We start from the raw sequence: 27,836 nt of genomic DNA, 5'->3' as shown, positions 1-27,836 counted from the left end.
CTTTATTCACAACCAACATGTTGACGCATGGCACGTCTTGATCTGCCTCTACCTAGAATAGATGAATCAGGAGTAAGACAGCACAATTTGCAAGAATGGGGAGGGGTCATTGGGCTGCATGTAGGTATGTCAATAAAGGAAATCCATCAAAAAGCCTTCATGACATTACATCAGTAACCACATCCAAAAAAACACATTAAGGGTTATTTCACTTTCAAACATGTTTGGGGTAATTTTAACGTCTAGTCTGGCTTTTGTGAGCAACCCAGACAGTTTTTAAGTTGATTAATTCAGTATTTAGATATTTGATATTCATTTTATCAAAACGCCCCTTCCTATATAAACCCATTGGGTTAGGGTTAACTTTTTAACCATGTTAGATTCATTAAAAAAAAACTGTCCTTCGTTCTATAGAATAAAATAAAATAAATGAAAAAAGTAATTGACAAACCACAGCCTCCTCACATATTAGGAGGATAATATCAGTCACCAGAATCAAGGATGGGTGTTTTCAATTAACCTAACATGGTTTAAATGGAGTTTGACGTTTCAATCGGTTTGTATAGGAAAGGGGCGAGTGAATATCAAATATCAAATATCTAGATACTGAATCAAGCAACTTGAAAACTGTCTGGGGTGCTCATAAAAGCCCAAAAAGACGTTGAAATAACCCCAAACATGTTTGAAAGTGAAATATCCACGATGCGGTGAGTGGGTGCAAGTGTGTGTGCGTGTGCGCATGCGCGCGCGCGCACGTGTGTGTGTGTGTGTGTGTGTGTGTGTGTGCGCGCGCACACATGCATGCGTGTGTGTGTCGGAAAATGATATCTCAAACGTTTTGTCAAGTGAATGGCAAGAAAAAATTAAGAAAATGTACACTGTTGATCCACTGTACAAATTATACATTTCCTGGAGGTATTAAAGTTAATTATCTGCTGCAGCATGCAGTGTGTTACTTAAATGTTTTTGGTAAATTCATTTCTGTTTCAATGTAATTCAAGAGGATTTATCAGACAAGGGATTGTCAAGGGATTGACAGGGGACCTGCGAGGGATTGACAGAGAGCCACTTCACCCGGGTTTTATACCACTCCTGTGTGTGAAAACAAGCAGAAACACAAATATTCAAGGGCCTTACGAAGTAAATTACAAGCTGATACGTCATGATGTAGTCATCACTATGAATTGAGTACAAAGGACCCCAATTGAAACAAGCCATAGGCTTTTTTTCCCCCCACGATTTTGTAACCCATTTTTTCACCATATAATCCTGGCCGCTACTCTCCCTCTGCCAGCCTGGGGAGAGCCAAGAACTGAGCTCATGCCTCCTTCAATGCATGAGGAGCTAGCAAGCCGCTTCTTATCACCTGACAGGGGGGAGTTTCCCCGGTTGGACGTAGCGTGTGGAAGGAACACGTTATTCCAACCAGCTCCTTTCCCCTCCATCAGGCGCCCCAGCTGACCAGGGGGAGGCAGTATAGAGACCAGGAATACTGCATTTTTTTGTGAGGGTACTTTAGGGGACACGGGGAGAACATGCAAACTCCACACAGAAAGGCCCTTTCGCCAACCCCACCTAGGGTATGGGCACTGATGACGTGGAGGAGAGAACACGCCTCCAGCGCCCACAGTGTCCCCAGCGGGAATCAAACCCAGGACCTTCTAGCTATGAGGCAACGGCGCTACCGACTGCGCCACCGTGCCCTTTTTTAGGGGGTTTTAATCCTATTTAGTTGACCTTGTAGTATTTGAACTGTGCTTTCATGTGCTTTTTTTCTGCAAAACTTCTAAATAAAGTATTCAATCAATCAATCAATGTTTCCAACCAGCATCTCACCTCAATCTCCTCCGCGTACATTTTCAAGCTGAGGTCACACTTAGTCCGTAACCTTCGACCAACGAGAGATGAGTGCTGCATACATACCCACAGAAAAAAACAGTTAATCAGATTAATTGACTTAATCGATTATAGAAAAAATATAGGCCTATATATCATGAAAATCTGTGCAAATCTTTGAATATATATATATATATTTCTAAAGCGAACATTTTAACTCAAATCTTTGCTTCAGGAGGTCCCTGGCACAAAACATTTTCAGATGGGGGTCCACAGCCAAATACATGTCAATTTGGGGGTCCATGGCACGAAAAAGTTTGAGAACCACTGATTTAGACATAGAGTGGCAGATACAGTATACAGTGACAGGATCTGTTTGGCTCATGTGGTTATGCTCTCACCCCACTGGGCCCGGGGTCCATGTCCTTTAGGACGTCCTGTAGAGAGTTGTGTCCTGGACAGGTCGGTGTGTACAGCTCCAGCATGGCCAAGACCTCATCACGACTAACCTCTACTTCAGACTCTATGCCTTTCTCTAAAACACACACACACGCACACACATGCACACGTACACACATGCACACACACACACACACACACACACACACACACACACACACACACACACACACACACACACACACACACACACACACACACACACACGTACGTACATACGCACATTTATATTAGTCTATTTATGGGGGATGATTTTCGAAATTACATTGTTATGCACACACACACACTGCATGCATGCATGCATATCCTGCGACGCATGTGCACACACGCACACACACACACACACACACACACACACACACACACACACACACACACACACACACACACACACACACACACACACACACACACACACACACACACACACACACACACACCTTTGAAAAAAAGACGCTGCTTTGGGAGATCATTTTGCAATATGCTTATACACACACTAGTGATGCGCGGGTCGGGTTTTTTCATGACCCGCCCCGCCCCGCCCCGTCCCGCCACGGAACCCAACCCGCCTCAACCCGCCCCGCCGAACCCATATATAAATCTATGGCTCAACCCGCCCCGCGACCCGTGATTTTTTTTTTATTCTGTAAAATCATGGTTAGAAAATAATCCCCACGTGTATTCACTGTTTTATTGTTAAGTTCTTATTCTTCTTCTTATTCTTCTTATTAGGAATAAAGACAAAACAAGAGCATGTGATTTTGTATTTATTTTTTGCGTGTGAGAGCGGCTGACCCGCTCACCCGCAGCCCGCATAATTGCCACTGAAATTCTGACTCGACCCACCCGCGCCGCGGGTTGACCCGCGGGACCCGCGGGTTACGGGTCAACCCGCACATCACTAACACACACAGAACGTACGTACATGTATGCATGCACACACGCAAGCACACACACACACACACACACACACACACACACACACACACACACACACACACACACACACACACACACACACACACACACACACCTTCATCTGGGTGCTTGCGGCTATAGTTCATGTGGAACACAAAAGCCTCCAGAATGAAACTCACAATGATGGCAATGGTCACCTGGGGGAGGAGACACACATCAATACAGAATACTGTACTTGCATGCAGAATACAAGAGCCAAGGGGGGGTAGGGGGGGTTCATATATGTTACCCAAAGGGTAATCTCTCAAGAACAGATTCAGAGCTGCGCTACCCAGGTCAAATGCAAAAGTGAAAAACAGCAGAGGGCGCTGGGTTTTTCCTTTTTTTAAAAACCTGGGTTCTCAGATTGCCCAAAGGGTAACCAGAAAGGTGGGCACTTAAACACTGTGTGCACCACAATGTTAAATTGCCATTTTTTCCCCAAAATGTAAAGAAATAAAGAAGTTGGTCTGAAGTAATGTACAGTATACATGATTTGAACTTGCTTGAACAATTTAAGGACTAATGTTTCTACAATTTGAAAAAAAAAAAAAAAAAATGTACCGTGCATGTTCAAATAATGTGCACTTTACATGACTTCAGTCCATTTTCCAAATTCCTTTTTGTTTTTTTACATGTACGGGTGCCACAGGGACACTGGGGTGCCCTGGCCCCTGAAATATTTGGCAACCACGGCTAGTCCCAAGATCTACACAGGCATTAAACCGGTGGACATACCATCAAGTTCACAATACAAGTCTCTCTCTCTCTCTCTCTCTCTCTCTCTCTCTCTCTCTCTCTCGCTCACACACACACCTCTGTAGTAATGTAGAAAGCCATGAAAAACAGGCGGCTCCAGCGGGATGTCATGGAGGTTATTCCTTCCTATGGGAGAGTGGATATTGTAGCTGTCAGACAACGAATTTCCTTCAGTCACTGACAAGCAAAGACAAGGCTATTGAAAAACAGGTGACATGATCTTACCATGGTGATATGCCAGTTGTTGATTACTGTCAGCTCAAACAGTGTCACTAGACAGAAATAAGGTAAGCAAATAAGGTTAGCAAAAAGTTTCACGACAGAATAGGGATGCTGCTGGGGTTCAAGGGTTTACAATGTATAGAGAAACAGAATAGCAACAAGTCGTCCGTTTACCAAAGCTTCTGAGAATGTTGTCAAAGTTATTGAGATAATAGTAGCCTCCTTCATTCAATTCTGTCGTGTTGCCTACGGTGATGTTGGTCTGTCTGTAGTATTCTGTGACCCAACTGGTGCTGAGGAGTTGATTGGATAAGCAGAACTACAGTTTAGTACATTGGTTTTCAACCTTTTTTTGCGTCAAGGACCCCCAAATTGACACACATTAGCCCAGGGACCCCCATTTGAAAATATATGCCAGGGACCCCCAATAGGAGACGATTTTCACGGCTCTAGCAGTGATTCTCAACCATTTTAATTTCAAGGACCCCCAGTTTAACATGCATTAGGCTACAGACCCCCATTCTCTCCCCATACTGTGAGTGTACAAATGGAACCAAATGGACCCTAACGGGTCCATTTTAGCCTCGCGTAGCCAGACAATATCAGACGACACACTGCGTGGATATTAGTCTGGTCCCTATCAACGGTAGATTTTCTTCCAAGGGGCGGTTACAAAAAGATCCAAACGGACTCTATTGGTTAGACCTAAACCAATCAGAGCAGCGCTTCCTTGAACGAACCAATCAGAGCAGTGCTTCCTTGTACGTCATTGCTCCAAATAAGGTGATAAGCCCGCCCACATTTGGATACTGGGCCCTGGTTGGTTCCGCACAACTGCGGAGGGAGAGAATTGAAATCTCTATGGAGGGGGGCCAGACCTAATCTGCCGAGGGCTAAAGTGCATGCAATTTTGCAAAGGCAGATTCGTCTGGAACCAGGCTAGGTCAATTTGGTACCATTTGTACACTCAGAGTTACAGATCAAGGGTCCATTTGGTTCCTATCCATCATTTAGCTAGGGAACCCCTGGAACTCCCTCAAGGACCACTGGTGGTCCCCGGACCACTGGTTGAAAACCACTGGTTTAGTAGAAATCAATCAACAAAACAATTTTGGGGGTACAGGGACTGGGGTTAACCACTTTCAACTTGCCGTCCCTATTTTGGGAATTATAGGCAATGAATAAAATAAAAACTAGAAAATGTTCTCCTCGGAGCACAGGTCTCCGCCAGGCGAGGTGGTAAAACTGTTCCTGATTAATTCTGTCTTACCTATTTATATTACATATTGTGATGTCACGTGAAGCTTGACCAATGTTAGGTGTTCACAGGACGGACACACACACACACACACACGGACGGACAAAGTGAAAACATACTCTCCACCATGAGTTGATGTTGTCTTTCATCTATTGAATACTCTATCGATGTTCTTTACAGACTCTTGTACTTTTTCGTCCAGAGAATGTAGCAATCTTTGCTGTGTCATGTTGTCAGCATTTGTGGCTCGTCTTCGTTTTTTGTCATTTAGGGATTCAAGTGCTCTTTGTCTCTGTTTCTTAGCTTTGGCCTTCTGCTGTCGGCGTTGCGCCTTTGCTTCTTCATGAGGTTTCAGACGATGATTTCCTGCTTCTCCAGTTTGCGTAATGAGAGTTAGTTGCATTGTGTGATCTCTGTTTGTATTGGAAAGTACTGTTCCTGATTAATCCTGACTTACCTATTTATATTACATATTGTCACGTGTCACGTGTCACTTGACCAATGTTAGCTTGATCCCGTTAGCTTGACCAATGTTACCTCACTTCCAAAAACTATAAACCTTTATAGTTTTTGGAAGTGACACACCTATTTATAGGATTTTATTTCGTCATGCGTCTCGGTGACAACATATTGTCACGTGTCACGTGAAGCTTGGCCAATGTTAGCTTGGCTGGGGGGGGGGGGGGGTGGGGGGGGGGGACAGCGTGACGGGAACGAAAACATACTCTCCACCATGCCTTCGACCTGGCGGAGACAATAAATACAAATATTTCACAAAATAACGATAATAGTTAACTTATTACAAGCTCACAGCACGGTGGAGCTTGTAGATCATCTGTTTTCACTAGTTGTCATACCCGAGGTATAAAGGGCTTAAGCACTTACGGGCATTTGCACTGACGCCAACCTCACAACGCTTATTTTGCATATTGTGACATCAGGCATGTCCAGTCCAAATATAGGCATTATACAACCGGCCACAGACAGACCCAGAGACACACCACCCACTCACCACTATTTGAACTTTATACAGTAGATACAGGCCAGCTACTCACTTGCAGCAGTTGGGGTAGACCACAGTGGCAAAGGACTCCATCCCAATAATTGCATAAGAATAATAGAACATGAGCAAGGTCAGGCTCAGACTTGCCATGTTGGGGATAAGCTGACACATGATGTCCAACATGTTACGATACCTCTGGCCAATTTGAAAAAACCTGGGAGGGGAGAGAGAGAGAAGAACCAGATGCATATAAATAAGGCCACCACAAAGTTTCTGCACCAGCCTTCCTCAGATGACTTATTTTTGCTCTGAGGAAGGCTGGTGCTTGAAATGCGTTGGCCAATAAAGAATGAACCACTGAGCCTTTCTCTTGTATTCTCTTATTTTGGAGTGCCGCCACTTTCACCTTAGTGTGGTCCAGGTAACTTTTTCTAACTAGTCGTTCCTGTGGCTGAGCACCCACTGCTCATGAAAGCGTCCAGAGGAAGCACACCTGCCTATCTTCCAGATATAAATAAGGCTATATACAGTGGTGTAAAGTAACTAAGTACATTTACTCAAGTACTGCATTTAAGTATTTAAGTATCAATTTTGAGGTATTTTTTACTTTACTGGAGTATCTCCAAATGTCAGTACTTTTATTTCAACTCCACTAATCTCAGAGGCAAATATTGTACTTTTACTCCACTACAATTATTTGAAAACTTTAGTCATTAGTTACTTTGTAGATTTTGATTACAAAACATACATTAACCACTTCAGCCCTATATACATTTCGGCCATTTCAAAATTTTAAATCAAGCCAATCTACAAGCTCACAATGCGTTGCGATGTGACGCATTGTGAGCTTGTAGATCTGCTATTTTCAAAAGATTTTTTTACATTTGAAAACTTGTTAAATGGGACATTCTTTCTGCATAAAGAGTACTTTCTACTTTTGGTACTTTAAGTACATTTTGATACCAATACTTTTGTACTTTTACTCAAAGACATTTTGAATTCCGGACTTTTACTTATAACAGAGTATTTCTACATTGATACTTTTACTAAGTAAAAAATGTGGGTACTTTTTCCATCACTGGCTATAAGAAACATCAATAAAGTACATGAATACACCCTGACACTAGACACTACATTGAATGGAGGCCCACCTGAGAAGCCGAAGAGGTCTGAGCACTGCTGTGGCATTTAAGTTGAAAGGCGTATGGACAAAGGCACTAGCAATCAAGCACATGGCGGCCAACACCGTCAATAAGAAGTCAAACCTTTGTTGAGGAAACACAACAGTTAACAAACACATAACATGAACTTGCTTTTCATACATGTCCTAATATACCTGTAGCCTACCGCATGTGTCTTTCTAGATAATAGCCATTCTTGGATTACTGTTGAGTGCTGTTAAGATGTCACACGTGAGAGGAGGCCAGTACTCACACATTCCACCAGCATCTGAAATAAGGCTTCGGCCCCAATCCTGTTAGTTTCAAAAACACCTCTGCAGCATAAACTGGGGAGAGAGTCAGCGAGAACAGAGATGGTGTCTGTTTGGGTGTGGGTCAATTACCAGCAAATTGTGGATCACATGTTGATTTTTCTGGCTTTCTTTTGCGAGCGAGACAGAACGAGATGTACTCACTGCTAAGGAAGACAATGAAAGTGTGTGGCACAGGCGTCATTTGAAGGGTCTTACTACTTAGAATGTATGTCTCAACAACAATCCACACGGCATTAACAGCCACCACCATGTCTGCAGGTACAAGGAGAGGTTAGGCATATGAATTGACTATAGCATTCCATGTTGCTAAGAACAAACAGGTATGTTATAAGTAATGAAATGCACTCACACATTGCATATTCGAAGGCCTTTGACTCCACCAGAAAACTGATGCCTATTAAAAATGAACACGCACGCACGCACGCACGCACGCACGCACGCACGCACGCACGCACGCGCGCGCACACACACACACACACACACACACACACACACACACACACACACACACACACACACACACACACACACACACACACACACACACACAAATATATATAAATAAATATATGTATACTGTGTATATATTTATACTGATTTAGGCCTACTGATGCACATATTAGTAGCTTAAATTTTACATTTTCCAACTTGTTGACCCCTTTGAAAGCTTCCCCAGAAAACACTAACTGAATCTGCAGCCTTCATCATCACAAAAGCTTCACATTCAAACATTAATATCGTCACCTTATTAAACTAATGGCCTAAGTCATTTTTTGAGGAAAATGATATTTTTGCCTAAGTCAGGTCCTCATGACACTGGCCACCTCTGGTAAAATCGCCCATCTCCTAATTGAAAAGGATCATGCTGTTCACGCCCCTTTTAGTATAATGGCCTAACTCCCTAGTGTGACTTAGGACAAAATAGGCCTTTTGTTTGGCCTAAGTCACACGGTTTTGTGACTTAAGCCAAATTATTTACTGATTTAGGCCATTTTGTAATGTGTTTTGCTTTTTATTTTGGCCTAAGTCAGATTTAATCCTATTTAAACCTATTTAAATCTCTTATGTTACATAACTGACAGACAGTGTTATTTCTATTTAAATAGTCATAATTTGTTATAAACATTTTGGGTGAAATGATTAAGAAATATCATATAGTTTTGTTCTGGATCAGTTTTTTATTTTTCCTGAAAAAATGACTTAGGCCATTAGTTTAATAAGGTGACGATATGATAATAAAATATCAGCTAAAAACCTTTATATTATATCGGTTTTATACAGCTATTGCATTTTTATGGCCATTATTGCCAATACCGGAATCCCTAGTAGAGAGAGAGCGAGAGAGAGAGAGAGAGAGAGAGAGAGAGAGAGAGAGAGAGAGAGAGAGAGAGAGAGAGGGAGAGAACTCGCCTTTGAAGATGGTCTGGTGTGGAAGGTGATCATACCAATGTCCTCTACTTCGTGGCGGCTGGTCATCAAATATAGAGAACCATGTTTTCAGAGTGACAACCACAGACATACAGGAAATGCAATACAAGTGGATCTAAATAGATTGAGGTTAACATTCACTTACCTTCCATTTAAGGTCAATGAACTCATAGAAATTATACAAGTCATCTTGGCTGTAAGTAACAGAGGAGCAAAAGTAGAATTAGAAATAGAAAATGACAAAACATTTTGTAGAGGAGTGGACCAATATATAGAGAGCCCTGGGGGACCCTGGTCAACCGAAATAGTGGTTAAAGGGATATTTCTCTTTCAAACATGTTTGGGGTCATTTTAACGTCTACTTGGACTATTGTGAACACCGCAGACAGTTTTTAAGTTGCTTGATTCAGTATTTTGATATTTGATATTCAATAAATAATAATGAAAACATTTATGAAAAGAAATGTTAATGTTAAAATGGGTTTGGAATGGGGCATCTCTGATAAAATGAATATCACATATCTAAATACTGAATCAAGCAACTTAAAAACTGTCTAGCGTGAAACACAAAAGCCCAAGTAGATGTTAAAATGACCCACACATGTTTGAAAGAGAAATATCCCTTTAAGTGGTTCAAATTTAGGACTGGATTCGGTCCATAAACCATAATACTCAGTGGATGCATACAGCATTACCTTGTTGCACCACCAGGGGTCTGTACAGTAAGCTACTTACTATGAAAGCCTATGTGTAGTGTTGCCATGTCTGCTTATTATAAGCAACGTTGTGCTTTTTTTCTGTAAAGTCGCTTGTGAATATTGGTAGTTGCAGGTTGCACTGTTTTTTTCTAAGGTGTAATAACAATAATAATAATAATGATAATAATGCTTATTTGGGCTTGTTTCCTAACGTTAATTAAACCAGTGGTTCTCAAACATTTTCATGTGAAGGACCACCAAATGAATATGTATTTATGACCCCCCCCCCCCCATCTGAAAACATTTTGTGCCAAGGACCCCCCCCCCCCCCCCCCCTAGAAAATTCGTGTTGTTAAAATGTAAAAAAAAATATTCCCAAATGTCACTTTCTTTCAAGATTTTCCTTTTTAAAATAACAGATCTACAAGCTCATCGCAAGTCTTGACCTTTTTATCAGTCTATGATCACGACACGTTGAGAGCTTGTAGATCGGCTATGTTCAAATATCCAATGCATAGGTTTAAAGTTACCTGACTCTGTCAAATGGAAGAAGCTTGCGACACACATTTTGTTAAATGAGATTTCCGGAAGGAGGGGGTATAGTTGCTTCTTTTGGGCTTGTTTTCAAAGACCTAGTTGCTTATTTCTCTCACAGAATCTGGCAACACTGCTTGTGTTTAGTGCTGGTACCTAATTGCAGCATCGCTGTTGAGAGCTTTAAAGGTCAGTAAGCGGTCTCTGGCGGACATCCGCGGCCTGTAGACGCGCATCAGGCCGTCAAAATGCTTCAGAGAAACACCGTTCGGCATCTGGAGACAACACACACACCCACACACACACACACACACACACGCACGCACGCACGCACGCACGCACGCACGCACGCAGGCAGAGAGAGAGAGAGAGAGAGAGAGAGAGAGAGAGAGAGAGAAAGGGCAGAGGTGTTAAGTAACCAGTACATTTAGTACTGTAGGCTACAATATATAGCCTACTGTACAATTTTGAGATATTTTTACTTTCCAATTTTCTGTACTTTGACTTCTACTCCACTACATCTTAGAGACACATATTGTACTTTTATTCCACTATCATTTGAAAACTTTAGTTACTACTTAATACTTTGTAGATTTTGATTATTATTACAAAACATAGCTAGGCTACATTAACCATTTCGAACATTTGAAAACAGCTGATCTACAAGCTTGCATTGTGAGCTTGTAGATCTGCTATTCTCCAAAGATGTTTTACTTATTGTAACAGAGTATTTCTACATTGCAGTATTGATACTTTTACTTAAGTACAAAATGTGAGTAGCTACTTTTTCCGCCACTGACAGAGAGGAATATGATGTAGTGGTTATGATAGATAGATATTTCAGACACTATAGGTCCATATAATTCTGCATGCACCTCATAGCAATTATTACTGTTTTATGAAAAATGAATTCAATGAAAACGCCATTACGCCAATGCGTTGCAATGCAACGCATTGTGAGCTTGTACATTGGCTATTTTCAAATAGGCAAATTTAAATAGGGCTGAAGTGGTTAATGTATATGTTTTGTAATAATAATCAAAATCTACAAAGTAACAAAATTTGCCTCTGAGATGTAGGCCCAAGTACAAGTATAGAAAATTGGAAATGCTCTAGTAAAGTAAAAAATACCTCAAACCTGTACTTAAGTACAGTACTTGAGTAAATGTACTTAGTTACTTTACACCACTGATAACAGGGAAGACTGTGGGCATACTGTACCTGTCGGCTAACTAGCAGTCGGAAGGCATTGTCGATGGCTGTGCGTTTGTGAAGCAGTAGAGATTTAAACTTCATCTTTTCATGGTTGTTAAAAGTTTCATACACCACTGCCAGAAGCTGTGGAGGGAACAGAGAGAGTGCAATGCCATGATAATGATGTTTAAAACACCAAGTTTAATCACAGTCGATGACAAAGAGGATGTGATACGCTCAGGAGTAGATTTACTGTAAGGGCCTACTGGGCCCAGGCCTATAGGGGCCTACTGTAAGTACTCTGGGCGGTCCTAAGCCTCTGTGTATAGTCACCGTTATAACTTGGCATTTCTTAGTCGTTCATGACAGTAACAGAGCCCTCAAAGTTTGAGAAACTGAAAGAACAGCCTAAAGTAAACATTCTCTGAAAGCATTATGATCAGTTTACCAGTTTATCTATTCTATAGGACTTGGATACAAGAAGAGTGGGCACTAAGGAAGAGTGGGCACCTCAGTGGCAGATTGGCTATTTTTGTCCAAAATGTTAAAAAATACAATATTTGAAAAATGGTCTTATAAGAAATGTAAAGTAGTCTATACATGATGTGAACATGCACGGTGCATCATTATCAGACCTGAGAATGTATCCTTAAATGACTCAATGTACAGGTTTAGTAGCAATACATTTGTAGCAATTGTAGAAATATGATTACAAGCTGTCTATGCTTCATGAACACCCCATTATGTTGTTTTTACCCCTGTGATGTGTCTGACCAGAGCCCCTCAATCATATAACACCATAAAACATTTGACACAAATTACATTGATTAATGTAACGGCCAAACCACACCCATGACTAATTCAGGGTTCAGTTAAGTTAAGACGTAAGACCTGGCGGTAAGACGCGCAAAATAGTCTCTCAAGACAGACTTTTGACACACTATATGCTTCCCCCTATCAGTCCCTAAAAATGTGCAGACTACAGTGGTTGTCCCCCCCCCACTACCGTTGTGTCTTCGCAGTCATGTATATAAGTCCTACCTACTGTAAATCGAATTACTCAAAGCACATCTAGTTTTGTGAACTTGAAAATGAGGTTCATTTTTAGTTTTATTTCCCTAAATATGATGATATAAGAGAAGTATTTGTTGGTAAAATGTCTTCCATTTGTGTTGATTTCCTTGAGTTAGATGATTATGAAAAACTTGAAATATGTTTCGGGTTAAGGAGCTTTTGTTGTGGCAAATTTTAAATGTAAATCTTGGGAGAGAAGACAGAACACTTTATAATTTTGAGCTGTAATGGAATGTATTATGTGAATATAAACATGCTGTAAGAGTAAAATGGTGTCTTATAAACCCATGAGGGTTGGCCACATGTGTGCAGCGTGCAGGACACAAAAATCAGAAATACTTAAAAAATAGCTTCAGTTCACGACATTCAGTTGTCAGAGTTGTCTGCTTCCCATTAATCTATTTAAACCTGAGGCCGTTTTCTGAAAAAACTCAAATATTTAAAAAAAGATTACAACAAATGTATGTTGCTGTATACTGCACATAGCAACAAGAACCCCAAAAGAGGTTCCCGTCCTGAAAGGTACTGTATAGTTACAAATAGGGGTTCCCGCCCAAAATGGGTTCCCAAAAAGGGAAGTATGGCTATACTGTAAGTGTCATATCTACATGTACCACTTTTAAGACCCATTTCAAACTTTTTACGTGCTATACAGCTAACATTAACAGAACAGAGCATTTAAAATAGTAGAGAGCAAGCTGAGTACCAGGTTCATGATGAAGTACAGTTCTATGGAGAGGTAAACAATGAAGAAGAAACAGGACCACTGATTCTTGGCATACGCTGGCATCATCACATCAGGGTAACTACAGGAAATAGGGAACATTGTTATCAACCAGTGACACAAGTTACATAACAGCAAGTGGTTGAACAAACAAACACAAAAAGAAGCATGCCAAGCAGACTTGTGGTATGGAAAACATTGCTGCATATTATAACTTTTTTGTTGTTGCTTTTTACCCCTTTTTCTCCCAACTTTAGTCGTTATGCTAATTAATTCCTCCCCACACACATTTCTGTGTTGTCACTGCTGTTGTATTCTACTGGCTCACCTGCCAGTGAGGAGCCCCCACTGGGAGGACGCAGAGCCTCCGTCCTACTCCTCCCGCCCAACACTCCCTGCTGACAGGTGCCGCTCCAGCCCGTAGGAGTACGTGTAGTGACAAATATCACCCTCCCGTCGTGGCTTCCCCCCCGAACACGAGCCAATTGTGTTTGTATAGAATAGATAGACAAAGCCGGATGCATCGTGGTGGATTCAAACCCCCAGTCTCTGCCAGTGGTGGTCAGATAGCCTACTTTAACACTGCGCAAGCCGGATGCATCGTGGTGGATTCAAACCCCCAGCCTCTGCCGGTGGTGGTCAGGTAGCCTACTTTCCCACTGCACCACCGAACGCCCCTTGATGCATATACTGTAGCTTGCTTACATGTGTGCAAATGGCTCTGAACAAAACAGTGTGTTCTGCTGTGCTTACTTTGCTGTGGTCAGCAGTACAAACAGACTGACCATGCTGTTCTCCAGACTGTTGAAGTACTATGGGGAGAAAAGTGGACACAGATCAGTAAACTCTGACCACAAGTGAGAGTCTGAGACACAACTGCTAGGAAACCAAACATACCCAAACAAACTAATGTCCTCCAGGCTCTATAATCAAACATACCTGATCAGCAGTGTTTGAAGAGAACAGCCAGTATCCTGAGAAGAGACAACAGACGATAATCAAACAAGATAGAGACCTTTATTAATTAATTCATTATTCATTCTGTTTCAGCTTCACCCAGGTGTTGACTGCTCAGAGATGCTCGGGGCGGAGCAACTATATTTTCCACCATGTGAACATACTCTTAAGTGTGCTAGCTTACAGCTATAGCCCTCTGTTATTTTTTGCTGCATTTAGTGATGGTAGGCCGTAGTAGTAACATACAACAAAGTATAAAGGCACAGGCAGTAGATGTAACACTTACCCAAGACTGCAAATATAATCATGGAAAAGAACAGCAGGAAGAGGATTTCAATGAAGGCGGGAAGTGACTGGAGAACTTGACGCAAGTTTCTGATTGGAAGAAAAGAAGGATCTATGTTGTCAGCAATGATGGGGCCTAATTGTAAAACGATCAGTATATGTTATACATGTGTTGTTCAATATAGTTGCTATCGGCTAGAAACCATGGATCTCCATATTTTCATTATTTTTATTATATCTATTTTCATAAATGAGTGCATTATTTTATACTGTGTTGTTTGACAGTGTCAAAAGTAGTGAAAACGGAAGATGAAAATATAGACAATTTGGGGAGATCTTCACCTATAATGACATGCACAAAATAGGGATGCCAGGTTGGAAGTGATTAAGTCTGTCTATGGGTTTTATAAATATTTAGCAAATGAACTGTATTAACATTGGACATACAAGGTTCCTGCCCGATAGCGACAATGTTCTGTACTGTACCTGCGTACTGAACCGCAATATGAGCAGTCCACCAGGATTATAGGTCTGAGAGCTCTGGTCACACGGATGTGAGATTTCTGTCTGATGAGAACCACAGCGGCCTCCACGATCTGTAGCACCAACACGCACGTCTATGTCACAGAGAGAAAAGATGAAATGACTCATCTGGCACATCTGGCTCACCCTGAACAATCTTTTTATTTTATTTTTTTAAACACATTATAAAGTATTTTATAATAACTTATAAGTTCAAGTATAAATGTATTGTAATCTGCTACTAACACTATAATTACAAGCACTCAAAAATAAGCCATCGAGAGGATAGGCTATAGCTGTAACAGGAATAAAATAAAAGCCCAAATATGTTATTATGAGAGTCCACAAGCAGTACTTAGTTACATTTTATTAATTTATTTGTGTTTACTTTGGATGATCATATTTCCAGTTTTTGTGCATGTTATATGATCTACTGGGCAACACATTTCAATGTGAAGTTGATAAAATGTACAGCTTAGTCATAGTAAGTACCTAAGCCAATGGTTCCCGAGTCATGTGGCCCATAGGGCAGGAGCATATCTCATGTTTCTGTAGGGTTAGGCAGCTTAATGTCCAAATACATCCCAGGACACTGCCAAAGACATCAAGAGCTGCCAGCCAGCAAATTGGTGCTTTGGGAACCAACACATGGACGAGGACGTCCCACATTAACATACGTGGATGTACTCAAGAAAGATGCAGGAGCACAAAGTACCAACGAACTGGCCAGATGTATGGATGACTGGAATGACTGGCCAGATGTATGGATGACTGGAAGCGACAATGACGGGCTCGTCTGAGGACGACCTAGAGAGATCCCCCAGCCATGATGTATAAGAACACCCCCTGGACATTATGCTAGTATGATGTACAAGTACATCCTCTCCTGGACCTGACGCTAGTAGTCACAGGGACTTACCCCAAATCCAACCTGTTGCTGTTAGTGCCAAGCAGGGAGGCATCGGGTCCCATTTCTTTTGTATGGGCCTTTGGTATGGGCCAGTCTCAGGGTGGACACTCTAACCTCAAGGCCACTGTATATACTCAGTCATACTTCTCTCTTTTTTATCTGTTTGTCATCTGTTTCCTCCCATAGAGTGAAAAACTGCAAGTAGGCCTAGTGTCAAAATACAACACACTTACATAGACTGCGCAGTACAGTAAAGCATAGTATGGTTTGCAAAACCTGCCATAGGGTCTGGGATTAAAGTAAAGAAATATATGATAAAATGATAAATATATGAATATATGAAAATGATCATACTGGATACTTTAGTTTCTTATTTGATAGACTGACTGACTGATGTGCTTTCACTACTTAATTATTTTAGACCTACGGTTGCTTTATGAGTGCTTATATACAGTGTTATAAGTAGATTGTAATGCATTATTAACATGTTTATTATGTGATATGTTTTCATAGGAAGTGTACACCCCCCATCCCGCACGCACGCACGCACGCACACACACTACACACACGCTACTCGCTCATAATCGCACATAGCACTCCTCACACACCTAATATAATATTCAAACACAAATCGCACAATTGCGTAAGACTGCACATAACATATGCACAAATACATGTACATACACATATATACTGTACATAAATAGATACATATATATGTATTATACATATACAGCGCAGTGAACAAATTATATGGATGTAATATTTAGAAGTAGGACCCATGCACACAGCAACTTCAAGCATTGTTCTACCTCCTATTTACTACTGTTGTTATTCTTAAACCCTCTGGAGTTAGTAAACTGAAACTGAGTTGGCTCGCTTTTTTCGACTACACCAAATCTATTTACCAAAAATAGCCGATCTACAAGCTCACAACATGTCACATGAACGGCTATTTTTTGGTGAATGTTCCCCCAGAATATGGATGGTGGGGTTCAAGTGGTTATTGATGTCTTTGTTATTGTTGTTGTTGTTGTTGTTGCTGCTACAATGTTGAGGAACCCAAACCAAATAATTGCAATCCTGAATCTTGAATGAATCATATGATCTGCAAGTATCAGAGGTGCACCCGCCGCCCGTTACCTTCAATATGGACCTCTTGTGTCGCTTGAAGGTGCGGAAACCCAGCCAACGTAGTTTCATGTACAGTTCGAATGCCACCATGGCCAAAATCAACAGCTCCACAGTGGCATGGACCTACAGTATCAGAAGCATGGCGTACAATTATCATTATCCTGTTATTATCCATGTGTGCGCACGTGCACGTGTGTGTGAGATAATAATAGACATGTGTGTCTATTATTATCATTATTATTATCAGAGTGTGTGTGTGTGTGTGTGTGTGTGTGTGTGTGTGTGTGTGTGTGTGTGTGTGTGTGTGTGTGTGTGTGTGTGTGTGTGTGTGTGTGTGTGTGTGTGTGTGTGTGTGTGTGTGTGTGTGTGTGTGTGTGTGTGTGTGTGTGTGTGTGTGTGTGTGTGTGTGTGTGTGTGTGTGTGTGTGTGTCCACTTACATAGACGTCCAGTTTAAGCACAGCGGGATCCTCGCACAGTGTCAGCATCATCAGCAACAGGCCTGTTAACAGCTCCATCATGTAGAACTTGTGGTTGTTGGCAAACAGGTATGCATCCAGTGCCTTCTTGTTCCGAGGGTGGGTGCAGAATTTATCATTGTTTTCCCCTTCCTGTATAGTACACAGAAGAACCAGGCATAAGCCTGTCTGAACAGATCTTGAGCAGAAGGGGGCTATTTAAATGGTAAAAAAGTTCTGAGGATATAATAAAAGCCATTATCATCATCAGCTGGAGTTCATCACACCATCACTTGAGCTAAAGGCTATAGTTTTGGTAGTTCTGCTTTTGTAATTTTGATAACTAAAACGGACATAGTTCAGTGCTTGTAAATACCTGCAAGTAGATAGCTGCCTCTTTGTAGTTCATCTTCCAGATGCGCCGTAATGATGCATCTTGGGCCTTGCGGTTTTGTGGGCCAGGCTTTGGAATAATCGCATTTATTATGCTGTCATTGCCATCTCCACCTAGAAAGTAAATGTAGCTGGGTAAATATATATATGTATAATATAAATTACACCAGAGTTATACAAGAGTGCGTACCTACCAATGCAGTCTAGTTCTGATTGCTGGACGTAAGAGGAATTTTGGAATGGAATCTCCTCCTCGTGGATCTGACTTTCATGGTCCTCAGCTGTTTGTGTTTTCTCAGACACACTCTCCATGGCTCAGCCTGAATGCGTGTATTTGTCTCAGCATGCGTGAACGTATTATAGTCCTTTGATGTCCACCACAGCAATGTGTGTGTCATTCACAGTTTAGAAGGTCCAGCTCCAGTGTTCACACACCTCCAGGGATACAGGCAGGAAAGTTCCACTCAGCAGCACTGATATCCTTTACAGAAAACTGTCACCGGTGTCACCACTGATGATTAGAGTCTTCTCACAAGTCCTTTCACACAGAAGTGCTGTATCTAGGCCAAGCGGAGAGCTCCAAATGACTCTAGAGAAACCACAACTTGTGGTTTCGCAACGTGTTGCTCCTGCTAGAAAACATCTTGTAGACAGTAAGCTGGGTTGCAGATCATGATTCCAGCCGATTAACTGCATTAACAGAACTGTCACAGTAACTTTAGCCACACCCTGAGGAAGGCCCACACAGTTCTCCTTATATAGCTTTTTAATTTAACATTATGCCCTAAAGCAGACAATAGAGAAAGGAGAAGCCAAGGATATCGTTAGAATGCCTTGATGCCAGGAACACATGTTGAGCTTGCACCTGGGGTATATTACCTTATAACCACACCCGGTATATTTTGTTTATCTGACTGTCAGACTCACTCAACACAGCACGACCCTCTCTTAGCTGATGCTAAAAGAATGTAGACAGTTGTTTCAAAAGGTTGTATTCACTAGATGTGGAAGATATGTAAATAGGGCTCTTTCAACACAAAAGAGGAAGTATACAACTAAAACCTTAATATAGTTCCACAAAGAGGCTATACTGTTATCTTTTTAATCTGCTCTAAGGAAACCTGTCTTGCACTTATTATTGCTGTTTCTGTTAGTTTTTCTACTTTGGTGGTATCTTTTGAATGTTATCTTAAAGGGATAGTTCACCCCCAAAATGACTTTTTTTCTATCGATTAGTCACCCAATGGAGACTTGAATTTGTGGATATTTTTTTGTTTTTGTCGTATTCCTAAAGCAATAATTTGATGACCGGCAGCGGTTCCTGTAGGAGACACAAAGAGTCTCCTTTGTGTCTCCTACCGGAGAGAGAGAATAATTTGAAACACATATGATAGTGTGTGTCCACTTACATAGACGTCCAGGTGAAGCGATGGTACAGCGGGAGCCTTGCACAGCATCAGCAACATGACTGTCAGTCATGTAAGTATCATGGTCAGTATCATGGTCAGTATCATGTCAGTATCATGTCAGTATCATGGTCAGTATCATGGTCAGTATCATGGTCAGTATCATGTCAGTATCATGTCAGTATCATGGTCAGTATCATGGTCAGTATCATGTCAGTATCATGGTCAGTATCATGTCAGTATCAGGGTCAGTATCAGGGTCAGTATCATGGTCAGAATCATGTCAGTATCATGGTCAGTATCATGTCAGTATCCTGTCAGTATCATGTCAGTATCCTGTCAGTATTATGGTCAGTATCATGTCAGTATCACGACAGTATCATGGTCAATATCATGGTCAGTATCATGTCAGTACTGTGGACAGTATCATGTCAGTTTCATGGTCAGTATCATGGCTCCATCATGTAGAATACTATTGTTGTTGGCATTCAGGTATGCTGCCTGCCAGTGTCTTTTGGTTCAGAGGGTGGGAGAACCTATCATTGTTTTCCCCTTCCTATATACTGTACAATATAGCATACCTAAGAAGCAGTCATGAGTAACGTCTCTCTTGGGACATATTTCTCACTCACACCCATTTGAGGGTGGCTCTGTGTACTTGTCATCTTTAGCAAGTTGAACACCCGCAAACTATAACAGCAATTGTGACAGCAATTTTCATGTTGCGCAAAGTCGAGTGAAGAGAGCTGAGTGCAGCACTGTGAGTGAATGTGTGAATGTGTGTGTGTGTGTGTGTGTGTGTGTGTGTGTGTGTGTGTGTGAGCGCGCGCGCGAGTATAGCCTGTGGGTCACAAGAAAAATGCCACTAAGTAGAGACAAGATGTGACCTGGTGATATGGATGACACCGACCGGAGACAAGAATGTATTTGGGGTTATTTATTATCAGACTGCTCTCCAGATTTGAGAACAGCTTTATTTTATATTTAGAGTTTCCAATTTAAGATGGTGTTGACAAAAGACAACAACAAGAAATCTTTGTGCTCACATAGATGCACATGGAACACAGGTCATCAACCTTCTTCAGCAAATGCTTGCAGGGCGACAGCAGCATGACACTCCTCCCTTACTCTAAGTGCTGAATCATGTGAACACAATCTTTTTTAGAATCACAACAACAATTCCTCACAATAATTGGCATTGACCGAAAATGGAAGCCTCTCTACTTCCTGCTTCTTCTAATACTACTTCCCTTGAGGAACCCTGAGTCTGAGAATACCCACAACGGTTAAGCGCCATGTGGGAACCTTATTATCCACCTGGCTACAAAGAAGAGAGAGCAGTGGCGGTTTATGGGGTGGGTGGCATCTGCCACTTCATATGAAGTTCTTACAAACCCCAGTTAGCCACCCCATTAATTATAGGATAATATTTGCATCTAAAGCAAATATTATCCTATATTAAATGTGGCTGGTGGGCCTTTTGTGACTTTGTAGAATTGGACCCGACAGCGCTAGGCCTCCCTTGTAAAAGGGATTTCCATTTCAATCGGACTCACCTGGCTAAATAAAGGCTACATAAAAATCAATGAAATAATTTGATTAGCAAAGTGCAAGCCTTGATGATAGTATGGCTTTTCTTTACTTTTTCACAAAATCACCATGCCGGTTTATTAAATAGTTATTCACATATTGGAATTGGTTTAGCCTAATTCAGAGATCCACAGTAAGATGTCTTCTGATAGTGGCATTCAATCTTTTTTATCGCTCATTAATTGCTGAAGAAAATTAAAGGAGGCCAAATATTTCTGTCATCTGTTTACTTGATCATTATATTACACATTAGACATTAATCAGTCTCACTCTCAAAGTCACTAACAATGTTATTAAACCATCCACTGCAGCCTTAACAAAGGCATCATGTACACAACGAAGCATGCCTGTGCTGTAAGGTTATATGTTTTGCACGTGTTTGCACTGATTTATACTTAGTCGTACGACAGTGCCAAATAGTGGATCTACAAACGCAAAGCGTCGCAAAGTAGTGACGCTCTGTGAGCTTGCAGGGCTGCTATTCTCTGCACGGGACACGGTCGTCAGACGCCGGACAAATTAGGCAAACGTGCGATGCGGTCATAAGGCAACAAACAACAACAAACTGACAGTTCCCACAAGATATTCAAGTTGGAGAAAATGCTTCAAGAACTAACGGCTGGATTTCACAGGTGCTGAACAGTTGATACAGTAATTAAGACATAAGTAGCCTACTCCTTCGTCTATGATCGTTTAGAATAGAACATTTAAGTGACTTTCATGGACATGGCTGTTGAATTGCACAAACTCATTCTGAATAGTTCTGCTGCAGCTCCTGTTAAATAGACATTTCATCAGAAAACACATAGCTGACTGAATATCAACACCTTCTCATGTGTAAACCCCCCCCCAAACTAAAGCTTCTTGCAAAGCTCACTTGTGTTGAGAGTTAATGTCAGTTAAAACTTAACTTTTCCTCGAGTAGTGTCATGTTTGGCAAATATATATATATATAGTGTAAAAAATGAAAAACTAGTATCACATACGTAAAGCACTGGTTCTCAACCTGTGGGCCAGGGCCCACTGGTGGGACGTGAGGACATTGCAGGCGGGCCCCACAATAATTGGCAAAACACTAAGATTTGAATTATAATACAACATCAAAATAAAAAATAATAATAACGTAAATTCACGTAGAAACAATTTCATGGTATTTGATTCTTTAAAACCTTGACATAAATGTGTTTTCATCCTGATACCAATAATTAGAAACTTAAAGTATACCACGTTAGTTCCATCGATCTACGGCGGGACACAATTGATTGATTGATCATTAAAATGAACATGCTCTGAAAATGCACACACCCCGTTTGACAACTTAACAGGTAAGATGGGTGGGCCGGCGGCAGCGAAGGCTTTCAATATTTTCAAGTGGGCCCTGATTCAGAAAAGGTTGAAAACCACTGACATAAAGCCGCACTGAGGGATGCCGCTGGGGACACATGAGTTGCTTAGTGCAGTACAGTGCTTAGAACAAGTACAGTGACTTGGGCTTGAAACCTTTTCAAGTCATATCAAGTATTACAATCGAATGTTTAATGAGATACACGCTATAGTGGAAAAATCAAAGTCAATCACACAGAGGCCTCACACTAAATACATTTCATTTGATTTCATGATTGAGATACTGTCATGTATACTTTCATTTAATTGAATTGACGACAGCCTAAACTAGGTTTTAACAGGAGTTGACTATGACAGACGATTCAAGCAACTTATTCTCAAACAGGCCACTTTGTCGGATTATACCTGCAATTGGCACTAGCCCCTATATGCTACAGTACAAGTCCCAAATAACAATCCAACCATAAACTGCACAACACTGCAAGGAAAACTATTACACTGGACTTTTCCCCTCATTGCACAAGATACATCAATGTGCAATGAAATCCACAGACACATTCGGCCATTCACTCAAAAACCTGGGGAAACACATCATTATATTCAGGCCTCAGGAGGCAGTCACTTCTTCATCTTGAGATCAGCTTCAATGGCACAACGGCGACCTCTAGTGCCCCCATCCTGCACAGTCACAGGGAGGGAGAGAGAGAGAGAGAGAGAGAGAGAGAGAGAGAGAGAGAGAGAGAGAGAGAGAGAGAGAGAGAGAGAGAGAGAATGGCCATGTTGTATTACACTGACTTCACACTTCAATCAATGCAAATTTAATTATTTGAGCTATTATATACTTTAAAGAAAATCCGATTTTTTAATGAAGTAACTCCTATTTTTCTTTTTGTTCTCAACAATCTATATCATTTGAAATTGTGAAGTCTGTCATGAAAAGACTTACAAAGACTAACAATCACCTAGATTTACTAAAACTATTTAACGCAACAATGTATATGCCAGTTATGAGACAGAGAATGAAGACAGTAATAATGGAATAGAGGTGGGCAGTGCTGTGCTTGATTTGTGTTGTGGGGTTTGCAGTAAACAACAGATTGTAGGACAAAGACTTGAGGACGAGTACTTACAAAAAGAGAGAGAAGGAAGGCTGGAGACGCCATGGATACACTGTCCTGTAATTGACCAATATACACACATCAGACAGAGAAGTACAATTATATACACATCAGACATAGAACTACAATTTACAATTTAGGCATTTAGCAGACGCTCTTAATCCAGAGCGATTTACAGTAAGCAAGGAAAACACAAGGTACACACAATAGTAAGACATCAAATGCATAGAAATATTAATCTAGGATCATAGGTAAACCAAGAATCATCAGTCTAAACAGTATAATATAAAAAAAAAGATCAAGAGAACTACAGGGGAAGATACAAGATTTGAGAGAAAGCAAAGCAATGCGCTGCAATGAAAGATTTGTGTAGACAGAATGCTATAAAATACTCATACATTATTTGCTGTACGGGTTAACAGATACAGCCTCACTACACAGTATAGTCCTCAGTGTTAATTTAACTCTGAACAGTATACAAATGGAACCAAATATACCCTCTTCAGAGTTAAGTTAACACTCAAATCAGATTTTGAGATCTCATGGGTGTTAAGGGGAAGGTTGGGCCTAAGGGTGACACTAGACCAGGGGTGGGCAACTTTGTAGATGGTGAGGGCCACAAAATTTCCTCAATCACTCTGGGGGGCCGCATTGTTTATCGGCAGGGACCCCCCCCCCCCCCCCCCACCGTTGACAAAAACCCCCCCATTGGCAAAACGGTCCGGGGGCGGTGCGCCGGTTCGGGCCAAAATGCAACAAAAAAAAAAAGTTTTTTTTTTTTTTTGGGGGGGGGGCCAAAATACATTTTATTTCAAAGGGCCAAGTCTACACAGTTTGTTTTGTGTCTCCAGCAGAGTTTCTAGTGTCTCTATCTCTCTCTGAAAGAGGTTGCACATGAACTCTGCAGCCGCACTGAGGCGCTCCAACACAAACAATACCAATACAAAGACGAGAAATAAGAAGAATAAAGTAGAAGTTACGTGTGGTTGCAGGTGTAGACTTGGCCAAAAAACAATTTAAAACATGTTTGGCCAAAAAAAAAAAAAAAAACTTTTTTTTTTTTTTTTTGATTTTGGCCTGGGGCCGCATTGAGTGAGGGTGCGGGCCGCATGCGGCCCGCGGGCCGCCAGTTGCCCATCCCTGCACTAGACTCTCTAGATACTTTCTATAGTGACTAGAGAAAAGGGGTCACCATGGGGTCACCAAAATCTGTAGGATCTTTCCTCTGGGAGCATGAGGGTCAGAGCCAAGAGTGCAAATGGAATCAAATGGACCTTGTAAATGAACACTAAGGCTTTTACTGTGTATCAAACACTAATTGTGCTGTTCTTATGTGTGTCACTTCCATGGTCATTATTATTCATATGACCTCATCAAGACCTTGTGGAATTACAGGTATAATCTGTTCCATATAGCACAGCTACTGCTTTACTGGTTCCCAATTAAACTGCAGGGTCCCATCACCTTATCTGTGGGGTCCTGCTTGCGAGCGCCCTCGCGGCCACCTCTCAGGCTCTTGGCGCCTATGCCCGAGGAGTCGGAGGTCTGCATGATGAGCTGCGTTGCCAGGAACTGCTGGATCTGCTCCAGGACGTCGCGCTGCATCTCCACGGCCATGTGGAACACGTCGTGGTCCGACGAGTTGTACATGACGGCGTTCTGGAACATCAGCATGATGTCCCGCTGGAACTCGGCCGTGGTCCGTACCAGACCCGTCTCGATGTTCTTCTTGATGGTGGACAGGTCCATGGGCCTGGGCGGTGGTGGGCGGGCGGTAGGGAGGGTGGACCAGTGTGGGAGGGATGGAGAATGAGGAGGCCGTCATCACGCGAGGAGAAGAAGCGAAAGAAGAAACGATCGCTCCCAAGATTGGGGTAAAGGCGTGAAAAACTCTAAATGCACTCACCTGTACACAATGCTGTGGTATCCAGGCGCAATGTCGTCCGTCACAGGCTGCAGGAACACATTGGCGTATCTAAAAACAAATTCAATGTTAATCACATGCACATCAACAATTTCCGTAATTATTTAAAAAATCATTGGTCCTGTGTCACCTGTGTTATCACTTTGGTTCTGTCACTGTGTTTTGTCTTAAATGAACCCACCTGTGATTGGCTGCTGCACGCCACACCAGCATAATGGCCTTTTTCCAGATCTTCTGAGCTTGAATAGCTTCTTGGTCCTCACTGCTCATTGAACTGTAGAACAGTGATGAACAACAACAACACCCAATACAATCAAGGGAGAAAGGAGAAGTAGGGGCTATTTTGGGGCAAAGGTTAAGCTCAATACATATAGACAATTTTCACTTTTGTGAAAGGCTGCTCAATTAATGACTCATCAAAAAGCAATGATTAAAGCCCATTGCTGGCAAAATTACTTGATGCTATTCATTCTGACGAAATAAATATTATCTTAGCACTGTGGCTCTGACACTAGTACCTTAATGCTCACCGTAGGATGGAACCCCACTGATTTTGATGATCCCATGGCCTCTCCTGTTAGGCCAAAATGTCTACTTGTGTGGCACACATATCACAAATCTAATGGGGTGGATTGCCATGAATCTTGCTTGAGTGCATTCAAGCTCCCCAGAGGATGGACCCTGACCATTTGAGTGACCCCAAGGGGGTCCTCTAGCGGCACCCTCAGGCCCAAACTTTACTTTTAATCTTGTTAACTTCTGAAGTAGAACTAGTATCTGTGTGTGGTACTCACAACTGTGACGAGGCGGGGCTGCTTGGGATGGAGTCTGCAGCGGTGTGGAGCTGTAGGGATGAGGACGCCGTGTGCAGGCTGTACCCATCCTCGCTCTCGCTGGCCGTGGGCTCCACCTCCCCGTCCGGCTCTGACAGGAAGGCCTCCGCCCCGTCAGCCTCCTCGTCCGCTTCTCCTCCGCACGATTCCGGTCTCTTCCTCGCCGCCTCTGCTTTACACCCCGAGACGCTCTCTCCTTCCCCTTCCCGTTCCCTGTCCCCATCCCCCTCCGCCTCCCCGGCCCCCGCTGCCGCCACCTCCTGCGCAACACACGGAGGAAAACACGCACGCTCTGATTGGGATCTTAACAGTCGAAAAAAAAGCTCGGGAGTAAACGTACAGCACGCTACATTTTTACAAGTACAGAGTACAACAATTACAGGCATCACGTTAGCTCTGTCCTCATCGGGTGGTGTACCTTGGGGCGTCTTTCTGTCAGTGGGCTATCTTCTAATACTGAGTCTGCCAAGATAATAAAGACGAATAATAAAGAAGGAAATGGTTATGCCAAAATGCACTGTTCCATGCAAAACAAACGCACGTTTTTTCTGAAGCAAATGAACAAAGACATGTGTTTTCCTGTAACGGTCTTAACATACCTCCACGTGGCTTCTCTACTTCCTGCCGCACCCATTGCTCACTCTCACACTTGACGGTGATGTCCAGTGAGATGTGTCCGTTCCGACGCCCCTCCTTTCCGCTCCCCGCAGCCTCGGCCTGCAGCGGAGGGGCTCCGGTCTGGTAGTTTCGCTCTGGCACCGCCGAGTTGCCGCACGACAAGGAGGAGGAGGCGGCGAGAGGGAGGCCCCGCAGTCCCAGCGGGTACCCCGAGGGACAGCCGTCCTCCTGACTGCCGCCCGCGGATGTCGAGTGGGAGAGCGGAGCCAGAGACATGCCCTGGATCTCCAACGCTTCCGTCTTGCCGACCAGGCTGCTGCTGTGGAGGAGGGAGGAGGCGTGTGCGAGCGCCGCAGGCCCCACGGCGGGGCCGGGCTCGTGGGTCTTGAAGGGCCCTGCCTCCCAGGCGGCAGATAGGGCATGGCCGTTCTCTTCACACAGGGACAGAGCTGCCTCCACGGCGGCTGCATCCAGAGCCTCTGAGTTCTCATCTCCCTGTGGAGCACAGGCACTCTTACATTAACCCATTAAGATCGGGAAAGCATCTGTGTCATTTTAAGATTTCTTTGGCTATTAAAAAATAGCAGATATACAAGCTCATAGCCGGGGCTGAGCTTTGAGCTTGAAGATCTGCTATTTTTTTTTAAATCGTGAAAATTTGTGCAAATCTTTGAATATGTATATTAAAGCAAACATTTGTAAAAT

The 27,836-nt window shown here is 42.3% G+C and overlaps 3 protein-coding genes across 3 annotated transcripts in view; all 3 read right to left on the bottom strand.

Moving 5' to 3' along the window:
• Positions 1-35: 35 nt before the first annotated feature.
• On the bottom strand, positions 36-8,438 carry LOC311057792 (two pore channel protein 1-like). Its single transcript, XM_084074878.1, has 12 exons — positions 8,339-8,438; positions 8,131-8,241; positions 7,929-8,001; positions 7,646-7,759; positions 6,547-6,708; positions 4,408-4,526; positions 4,237-4,283; positions 4,069-4,137; positions 3,329-3,410; positions 2,238-2,371; positions 1,837-1,911; positions 36-1,092 (listed from the first exon to the last, which is right to left on the bottom strand). The coding sequence occupies exons 1-12, from the start codon at positions 8,340-8,342 to the stop codon at positions 997-999; spliced, it is 1,086 nt and encodes a 361-aa protein (XP_083931004.1). The 5' UTR covers positions 8,343-8,438; the 3' UTR covers positions 36-996.
• A 316-nt stretch (positions 8,439-8,754) lies between these two features.
• Positions 8,755-18,826, bottom strand: LOC311057791 (two pore calcium channel protein 1-like). Its single transcript, XM_084074877.1, has 13 exons — positions 18,493-18,826; positions 18,282-18,412; positions 17,888-18,058; positions 17,459-17,572; positions 15,370-15,500; positions 14,885-14,973; positions 14,581-14,615; positions 14,395-14,453; positions 13,624-13,723; positions 11,871-11,987; positions 10,806-10,924; positions 9,563-9,611; positions 8,755-9,457 (listed from the first exon to the last, which is right to left on the bottom strand). Exons 1-13 carry the CDS (start codon positions 18,608-18,610, stop codon positions 9,263-9,265), a joined length of 1,428 nt encoding a protein of 475 aa, XP_083931003.1. The 5' UTR covers positions 18,611-18,826; the 3' UTR covers positions 8,755-9,262.
• A 3,989-nt stretch (positions 18,827-22,815) lies between these two features.
• Positions 22,816-27,836, bottom strand: part of LOC311057328 (bromodomain-containing protein 8-like) — a 13,875-nt gene continuing 8,854 nt past the window's right edge. Inside the window, exons 13-20 of the mRNA XM_084074283.1 lie at positions 27,113-27,626; positions 26,932-26,975; positions 26,475-26,773; positions 25,862-25,954; positions 25,663-25,731; positions 25,221-25,509; positions 23,769-23,813; positions 22,816-23,316 (exon numbers count right to left, since the gene is read on the bottom strand). Of these exons, the coding sequence (XP_083930409.1) occupies positions 23,257-23,316; positions 23,769-23,813; positions 25,221-25,509; positions 25,663-25,731; positions 25,862-25,954; positions 26,475-26,773; positions 26,932-26,975; positions 27,113-27,626 (1,413 nt within the window). The 3' untranslated portion in view covers positions 22,816-23,256. The remainder of the gene's footprint in view (positions 23,317-23,768; positions 23,814-25,220; positions 25,510-25,662; positions 25,732-25,861; positions 25,955-26,474; positions 26,774-26,931; positions 26,976-27,112; positions 27,627-27,836) is intronic.

The sequence above is a fragment of the Gymnoscopelus microlampas genome (genome assembly GCF_963454915.1).
Source record: "Gymnoscopelus microlampas genome assembly, chromosome: 12".
In the NCBI taxonomy this organism is placed as follows: domain Eukaryota; kingdom Metazoa; phylum Chordata; class Actinopteri; order Myctophiformes; family Myctophidae; genus Gymnoscopelus; species Gymnoscopelus microlampas.
This window is presented reverse-complemented; position numbering and strand designations above follow the sequence as displayed.